The 10,168-nt window shown below is 26.7% G+C and overlaps 1 protein-coding gene across 1 annotated transcript; it reads left to right on the top strand.

Annotated features, from left to right (window-relative positions):
- Positions 1-236: 236 nt before the first annotated feature.
- Positions 237-3,561, top strand: LOC130800083 (transcription factor TCP5-like). The gene is made up of 2 exons (XM_057663435.1): positions 237-570; positions 1,333-3,561. Exon 2 carries the CDS (start codon positions 1,333-1,335, stop codon positions 2,593-2,595), a length of 1,263 nt encoding a protein of 420 aa, XP_057519418.1. The 5' UTR covers positions 237-570; the 3' UTR covers positions 2,596-3,561.
- The last annotated feature ends 6,607 nt before the right edge of the window (positions 3,562-10,168 follow it).

Here is a 10,168-nt window from a genome sequence, read left to right as displayed (position 1 = left end):
GCCCCATAATATATTATACAATAACAAATTTTAAGCAAAAAGTTGTATGAGAGTGTTTAAACTCATCAATATTTTTAATTCAAAGGGTTTTCATGTGAATACGTGCTATAAAGTATATAATATATCATATGAATACAACAATCCGTTTCAGTAAATTGATTGAATTGGTTTTTTAACGGCGTCTATATATATTATGCACATAGAGAAGAGAGAAGCTAAGTTAAGACGTTGGCGTGGCAATGCAGAATCCACTAGGCCACATGGTAGGAATGTAGGCCATTCCTTTTCCTTTTCCTTTTAGGACGTGGTAAAAGAATTCTAGGCATCTTCTTAGCTTCTCTTGAGATTTTTATGAGCAGCATCCTTTTCTTATATAATTACAATCTCACCATCCTGCCTTCTCTTTCTCAGCTCCCTTCTTTTTTCAATGATATGAATAATTAGCAGATTTAGAACCCTCCGATCTTTAATTATCAAGCTGACTGATGATATTATCCGTTTGGGAAGATAGGAAAATCTGTGGAGATTCTAGTTATCAACCACAAGTCTAGTCTCTAGATATTTAATTATGTAAGTTTATCTTCATTTATCTTCTTAATCTTATTTTAGTTAATTTAAAGGTTAATTTCTAGCTTGAAGATTAGTTTTCATGTTCATTTTATTAGTAATTCGAGCCGAATGACTCTTTGGCTGCATACTCCTTTATGGGTACTTCCCTTCTCAAGCGATCTAATCATAGTTTCTATGAGCTAGATACACTGAATACGATTATGTTCATTTTAGTAATTATATGCAAATTAACTTTGTTATTCATTGCTTCCTTAATTCTTCATATTTTGTTTCACTATATTGAATCTTGAGAGGTATAAGTTCAATTCAAAATAACATACTTCTTACAATTGATAAAAACCCTAATGAGATTCAGGATCTAATTTATTTTTTCATTTTAATTAATATGATATAGGTATTTTATTGATTAGGAAAATTTAAATTTAAAATAAACTCAGCTATTTCTCGTCAACTATAAACTCAACTAATTAACAATTAACTCAACCTAAACCCAAGTTTAGGTATGTATACTAGAATTGAAATAACTATAATATAATAATCCTTAAACCTGTAAAGGTCGTAATTGTGGTTCATTTTTACTTTTTAGAGTACAACCCTAATACTTAATTTCATATAGAGTTAATTGATAGTTGGATGTCTTTTGAGTGGTTGAGGAATAATATTGAAACAAATTAATTAACATTTGAGTAATTAGTTATTATTACTGGATCCCTCCGTTTCAGTTTGTTTGTCACACGTAATGAATTAGCAATACATTTTTAGATGATGATCTTAAGAGATAAAGAAGAGTCTTCATACAACACAAAGCAAGAACTAGGAGAACAATCCACTAAGCAAAGTACACAAGCATCAACTAGTACAAGTTCAAAACAATGGTCATCCGGGTTCAAAAACCCAAGAATTGTAAGAGTTTCTAGAACATTTGGAGGCAAAGATAGACATAGCAAAGTATGCACCATCAAAGGATTGAGGGATAGAAGGATTCGACTCTCAGTACCTACGGCGATTCAACTTTATGATCTACAAGATAGGCTTGGGTTAAACCAACCTAGTAAAGTAGTTGATTGGTTACTTGATACTACTAAAAATGATATTGATAAACTCCCTCCTTTGCCCATTATACCGGGAACATTTACTTCTCAAGGGTATGGATCACTCCCTTTTCATGCTTCTTCATCTCAATATTTTGATACAAGTTTGTTATCTTCTACGAAAAATGTTGGTCATCATGATCAACCTAATATCCCGCTCGAAAACAGGGACTGGGTTAGGAAAAATGTTGGTATAAACATAAATTCAAGTAATCAAGATGATTTGGATAGTGTTGTGGATGAAGATGATGGATCAATTGTGGGTAAATTGAAGTATTGGGATCCTAATGGGATTATGAGATCTAAACAAAAAGAAGTAGGTCATGATCAAGAAGGTAGTTCACAAGTTTTGGCTCAAAACTTGTTCCCTATTTCAAGTAATACTAATAATAGTAGTATGTTACCTTCTCAAAATAGTAATCCTTCCTTTTTGGGTAATAATCCTATGTTAAACTATTACCATTTGGAACCTTCAAACTTGTCTTTGAGTCAATTAGGAAGCCTTGGACTAGTCCATTATTCTAATTCTCATAGGGATAATCATACTCAAACAAGTTTGGGCTTAACTCAACCATCTTCATTATCTCTTTCTTCTATGTCTCAATTGTATCTTCGTCCTTCCATGCCAACCTCTTCATATTTTCCTCATAATAATCATGATCATCATCATCATATTGGTTCTTTTATGAATAATAATAATAATAATAATAATAATAATAATAATAATAATAATAATAATAATAATAATAATAATAATAATAATAATAATAATAATAATGATACATTCTCTTCCTCTTTCCATGGCGCAAGTGGGATGGAAATGAAACCCTTTCCTTTGAGTATGAATCATAACCCTCATTTGCAACAAAGTGATGAAGAAGATTACCATAGGAAGAGTAATCATAGTGTTTGGAAGGAATCCTCACGGAATTGAATTCCTCAATGCAGGAGAGGTCGGTTTTGGGCATGTGCAATATGTCTAACTGCACATAACCCTTAAAAATAAAGGGTTTTGCATATTAAATGATACATTATACACTCGAGATTTATATCATATATAGAGCAGATGGTCAAAGGTTTTGATTTAAAAATAGGGAACCTCAAATAGAGTGTACATGGCATAAAGTTATTTTGTCGATTTTTGCTCTGCCCTTGGCCCAATGAAGATGATTGATGAACACAAGACTAGCTACAACTTATGCAAAAGATTAGTAAGTTTGATGTATGAAGATTTGAGGCAAATCCTATGCTGCAATAAGTTCTTAATACAAGTAAGTTTTATATTTGATCATTGTAAACTTACATTAAACTCTTGTAGTAGACATGTTTCAAAATGCTTAACACGATATATATAGATGGAATGAGTTTCTATCTAGAAATATTATATCATTAATGATAATAAAAGAAATCATAATTTCATATTTGATTTTTTAAGATTTTTTTTTTATAACAAGATTAATTATCATGTCAAAAAAACAGCATTCGCTAAATTGTTTTATCTTCTTATAATGTAATGTAATGAAGAGATGGGGCCCACAACATTTTAGGGAAAAACTCTAGTAATATTGACCAAATGGGATGTAGTAGGGTGCAAACGACCTACATTTTTGTATACTTGCTAGACTTTTAAATAACCTATATGACCATATTATTTTAAAATCTCTTACATATTTAAATTATATGGTGTAAATTCAAACGATAGATAGATGGTGTAAGTGTTTTTATATGTTTTTTTTTTTGAGTATTATGAAGTAACCTATAGAATCTTTTTTAAGTAACAAACATTTTAATTTTAATTTTTTAATTATTTTTACATTTTCGATTTAATAACTTTGGCATCGTATTTGTTATAATAAAGATTTTGTTTTATTTACCTTAAATTAGATGAATCAATGGAACTTCACATTATTGGCGAATAAAACAAAATCCAAAAAAAATCTTATCTAAATGTATATTTTTTGTTTAAATTTCCTTACTATATGTTATGTTATATATTTTTTAGAAGTTGTAAAGGTAAAGAGTCAGGTTACATTACGATGTTCAATTTTTTTTTTCTTTTGATTATTGTCCTTTCCTTTTGGATTTTTGCGTTTATTATCAATGATTTTTATTTGATTAGCTTGTTAACAAAATTACTAATAATTGAATTTATTTTAGGAGAAATTAAAGATAACTATTTATTTGTTTGACTTAGTAATTTTTATTTTCAACATGTTGCTATGTCAAATAGCTATTTTTAACATATCTTATTGGACATAGCGAGATCTTTTAAAAATATAACTATATGACATAACGATATGTTTTCCATTGTTTTTTCTTTTATTTTTTTTCCTATGTTGAAAGTAGCATAATATTCATATTATTTTTTTATAAACAATATTTTGGTGAAAAAGATTTTTAAACTTTCTTATATGGATTTTTTTTTTTTTTTTTTTTGCATATTGTGCTTTAAAAATCTTTTAGAATTAATTCTATAAAACTTTTTAAAATTGAATTAAACAAAACTTTATAGTTTAAAAGATTAAAAGATTTTTTATAGAAAGTTATTTTTTTCAATACGGACCCAATCAAAAAGATATACTCCATAGGAGCACAGTAGTAATTAGGAGCGAGGGTTAAATTGACGATACGTTAAAATTCAATAGTATTATCTTTATATTAGAAAATTATTTTATTAAAAAAATATTTATGACTTAGAAAATCATCACAAATGTAGAATATGTAGCTTTCCATTAAGATCTGAACAATAAACTTTTAATTTCATTTCAACGTTATTAGTTAATTTTATGATGCTGATTAAAAAACGGTTATAATTTATATTTTGGGAAAATTTCATGTGGTAACTCGGACATTTTTATGCGGTTGATGAATTACATTTGAATTTATTACCATGATGGGTCCGAGATTTCAACTTTTCTATGTGTTAGACAAAATGTTAAGTTTTATGTTAAATTAAATAATTAAGTACTCATTTCAAACTGATTTTCAAAAAAGTTCCTAAAGAATGATCAAGACATGTTTTTTTTTAACAAAAATCGTTATAATAGATAATAATAATGTAAATTCAAAAGAAGCTAGAAGTTTAAGATCATTACATAAATTAAAAAAAAAATTATTCACCATGTGAATAAGCTATAAAACTTCGAGGTGGCCACAAAAGTTTCCTTTTATTTTTATTTAGTAATGGAGTCATATTAATAAATATCATGGACTGTGGGAATTGAATTTTATCATTAGTTTTATGAAATGTGCTATATATGTCATCTTCTTGATAATGACGATTTCCTCCTCAAACATCTATTTTATTTTGCAACTAGATAAATTCTCGTGTAAGACACGTATGCTACAAATATTTACTGATGTAAATAATAATATTATTTTATAAAATTAATTCATCTACAATATGAATTTAATTATTACATATTTGTACTTGTCATAATATTATCATTATCAAAGTAAATGAATCTTTTTCTATACAACAATATTAAAATATATACTTATAGTAATTCTTTATCATATTAAGACAAATAAAATTTAAAAGTCATCAATCATGATAGATAGGAGGGAGGATTTAGTTGAAAAAATAGCCAAATTAATTAGCTTATTTGTTATGTTATAATGATTTATTATCTAAGTTAAAATAAAGATTTTTATGTATATTCTTTTTTTGGTTTATATAAGAAAATATAGTATTTCAATATTTCATCACATATGATTATAGTCAATCAACAAATATTACATGATTTGAGTTAATTATTTTCTTAAATATCAAGGCAAATATGAAAAGTTTCCCTATCGATGAAAGAAAAAGACGGTTTATATAAGAAAATATGGCATTTCAATATTTCATCACATATATTTATAGTTAATCAACAAATATTACATGTTTTAATAAGTTAATGATTTTCTTAAATATCAAGGCAAATATGAATTCAATATCAATGAAAGAGAAAAGGCAAAAATTTTTTTTATGACAATGAGACACCTGTCTCAAGTTATTTTTGTATTAGTATATTTAATTGATTTTTCATTATCACCTAATTCTTCGTCATAAACAACATCAAATAATTTTTCCAAGTTAAATTACATCAAAAGTCTAGTGTAGAGTTTGTGCACATTATTTTTATATGCACCAACCTTAGAATGTATTTAATAAGTATTTTACTTGATAAGTATAATTATTTAAAATTACTTATTATAAATTGATGCACAATAAAATAGAATGAACTAAATTTATACAAGACTTTTACAATACACCTGGTGCATAAGTTTTGTTATCTCAATTTTTACGTTCACAACTTACTAAGATGGTACAAGATCAATTATGGTATTAGACATAAAGTGTAATTGAGAAATAATTATATTAAATGAAATGAATAGATATTTTAAAGGGATATAAATAATTTATAAAAATAATCAACCTAGTATACTTTTAGCAAATTTATTGTGAAAGTAAAAAAAAAAAAAAAAAAAAAAAAAAAAAAAATAGTTAAACCTATCCAGCAATATTTGACAATCATTAGTAGTTGGTAGTGGAGATTTGCTGATGCAGATCATTATTTTTGGAGTGTTGTAAGTATCAAGTAACCAACTCATCAATCAAAATCTAAGTTGATGGTTAAAGCTCCAAAATATATTATAATTCTAACATACCCTTTCACATGTCTTTAGATAAAAGTATAGATGCATCACAAAACCTCCTTGACACAAATATTTCACTTTAAATAAAAGGTGGTCAAAATTTAAATTCATCACTTTTTATCACACTGGACCAATTCAACCATTAGTTTAACTTTTAGTTAAGTTAGTTTCTTGAGAATTAATAATATTAAGGGTTAATAATAATAGGATTATAAGAATATGTAACATTTATAATGATTCCTTTTAAAAAAATTATATTTATAACGAAATTTTTTCTAATGATATTATTATAAACTACTACCTTATAAACATAATTTTTTGAGTTTATAAGCTAGTATATGATTATACCATTGATCATATAATAATAGGATTAAGTTGATTATACCATTGATCAATGGTATAAGCTCGTATATGATCAATGGTATCTAAAGCATTCTATATATTCGATAGCTCTTCAATTACATACATTCTGGAGGATCCACTGAAAATTATTAAGTTGATGAAAATTATGATTGATTTTGAGGGTACATGAAGAATGAGTCTGTTTAGGAATTAGAGATATATATTTTATGTTAGTGGTGGTGTATATTTTTTGAGTTCTAGTATTTTTTTTTTTAAATATTTATGTAAATTTCAATGACAATATTTACCCTTATAGGCCGAATATGTGTCTTATTTTTAAGTTGCAAATATTACCTAAATACTGTATAAGACTGAAAGACCGAATAAAGTTTTAATACTTCAAGTGGTTTTCACGTGAATTTTTTTAAATGTCTTATAACATAAACTCTATGAATAATGTAATGTTCACCTATGTTTTATTTTGTGGGTTACATTTATTTTGCGTCCAGTTATTAAAACATAGTTCAACTCAATGTCAATAAAAACATTTTTATAAAAATGTATAAATTAAAATACTATATACATCATGATAAATCTAACAAAAACTAATATAAATATAGTTTCTCTTTCATATATATATATATATATATATATATATATATATATATATATATATATATATATATATATATATATACATATATATATACATATATATATACATATACATATACATATACATATATACATATACATATACATATATACATATACATATACATATATACATATACATATACATATACATATATACATATACATATATATATATATATATATATATACATATATATATATATATATATATATATATATATATATATATATATATATATATATAAAATTAATGTTCAAATTTATCTTTCTATAAAAGAAATATTCTAAACGTAACCAATCAATACTAATTTCTGTTATTTAAAATTAATTACAAAATAAATAGAACACACTAGTAAACTAGTCGAAATATCATTTAAAAGACAAATCTTGCGGTATATGATTATATAAAATGTTTTAGGGTTGGTCCCTAGAGAATTATTAAGGACAATGACAACAATAAATGCATATCAAAATCACTGATTGAATATGGGCAATCTTACATATTACATCAATATAATAAGATGATACGGAACATTACGTATGAAAAAAACTAACTTTAGACTAAAACATAAACCAATTATTTTATAAACCAAACTCATGTTCGAAGTTTTAAGACATGTTATCGTGCTTTTTTATACGAGTGTTTTTATATCTTTGACCTACAAATATAAATACAACACAATTACACAAATTACACAAATAAAAAATGCATGAGGTTCGAACCCGTGACATGGGCTCTGCGAGCTATCATATTATGATACCAACTCAATAATTAATATACTTATACTTTATTCAGGGGCAGGTATATATAGCGTTCTTCAATGTTGTCAACTGACAACATTTAATAAGTTATATCTCTAAATATGCTGATAAGTGTACTGGTTAAGTTGGTTGAAATATTAGTATGTGATAGTATTGTCCTAAGTTTAAGCCTTATTTTCAAATTACTTGCAACATTAGAAATAATATTACTTTATTCATTTATGTAATTAGTTTTTAATCTATAAGGTAAAACATAGTTAAGTGAAATTTTGTTTGATTCGTTTCAATGCAAAAATTAATAATATCAAGTTTTTATAATTTTGTATCATACATAATTAGAAATATTAATATCAATGCATTGAACTGCATGAAAAATCAATATTACAATTAATTTTAAATGAAAAAAATACATAATTTATCGACATCATTTGAATTTATTTTGGATCTGCCCTTATACTTACCTGTCCTAAAAGTTCATGGTTTAACAAGCCTAAAAGAGTCGAGAGATTTAGGGTTGGTTGGTTTCAAAGGTTCAATTTACTTAACATTAATCTAACATTTAACTAATTAATAGCAGGAACTGTTGGTACTGTTAAAGCAAGTGCTAATAATCTTAATAACGACGTTAACTTTAAACATTTAATCGAACATGCTTTGTCTTGTACTTTAGAGGGGGTCGATAAAGATGTGTCGAATATGAATGGATTAAGGTTTGGAACGGTTGATGAGAGTTGTTTGATCAAAGCAACAGGAAGATCAACAGACTACTTTGGATTCTGTTTTGGTCAGAATATGAAGTGACTATGCAATTATGTGGTGCATTACTCTATTGTTTATTGCAATGTTTATTGTCATAGTTAAGTATGATGTTAATTGAGTTGTTAAATGTGAGTTTATGGTGATTTATGAGGGAATACTAAGAGTGATGAATATTTTGCCTATAAATAAGATTCATCACTCATAGTAACATACACCACAAACACACATATTGTTGAGAGGGCTATTGCATTGTTAAAAACTTGAGAGTGTTCTTACTTTGCTTTAGTATTTGTGATCTTGAGAGATTGTTCTCAAGATAAGGGAGGTTTATTATATTTGTAATTGTTGAATTCATTATAATAAACTATATTTGAGGGGGAGGTATTCAAGATACCTCATAAACACTTGTGTTCATTTTGCATTATAATTTTCATTTGTTTTTCTTTGTTAAACCTCTTTGAGGCTTGCGCTTTCAGGTACAAATTCGAAGCTCATACTGTGATTATAGTGAAGTAGCAAATGCACTGTTTATTACTCCATTGTTTACATCGGTGGAACATGATTAATTAATCGTATTGCACGCAAATTACGAATCATTAAAATCGAGTTATGGACAATTTTGGCTTATGTTTAGGTCATTTGAAGTAGATTGTGAATTTAAAAGACTAATTAGCCATTTAATTATGTTATACTAATTTGGATAAATTTAGATTGGATCATACCAGAAAAATTCAGTATTATTATTATTATTATTATTATTATTATTATTATTATTATTATTATTATTATTATTATTATTATTATTATTCCATGGTAAGGAGGCATTAGGATCCTCTCCATTACCTTTTTCTATTACCCATGTTGTTAAAGCAAGTGCCATATTCATCACAATGACACTAACTTTGAACACTTAATCGAATATGCTTTGTCTTGTACTTTGGAGAGGAACAATGAGGATGAGTCGTATATGAGTGAATTAAAGTTTGGAACGATTAATTAGGTGCTTAACGTTAAGCAAATGAGGTTTCACTAAAGGTGGGAACCATGCCTTGAATGAGGCAAGGCATGGTATGAAGGTTGCTCGCTCGAGGCAACACAAAAATAGCAAACATAAGGTGTCAAAGGGGGGTGCTCGTTCGAGCACGTTGTTCAGCAACTTCCGGTGGGTTCTAATGAAAGTAAGCATTTTAGTGCCTTAAACGAGCATTTTGCCTATGATGCTTTTTTGGACTGTTTAATGCCCAGTTTAAGGCTTTGAAAGGGTGTATTATGGAGCAATTAATCTAGGAATAATGGTGGGCAATATTTCTATGTTTATTGCTAGGTATATGTTATGTTTAATATGC

The sequence above is a fragment of the Amaranthus tricolor genome, chromosome 14 (genome assembly GCF_026212465.1).
Source record: "Amaranthus tricolor cultivar Red isolate AtriRed21 chromosome 14, ASM2621246v1, whole genome shotgun sequence".
In the NCBI taxonomy this organism is placed as follows: Eukaryota; Viridiplantae; Streptophyta; class Magnoliopsida; order Caryophyllales; family Amaranthaceae; genus Amaranthus; species Amaranthus tricolor.
Note: the sequence above shows the minus strand (reverse complement) of the source record. Positions and strands in the feature narration are given on the sequence as shown.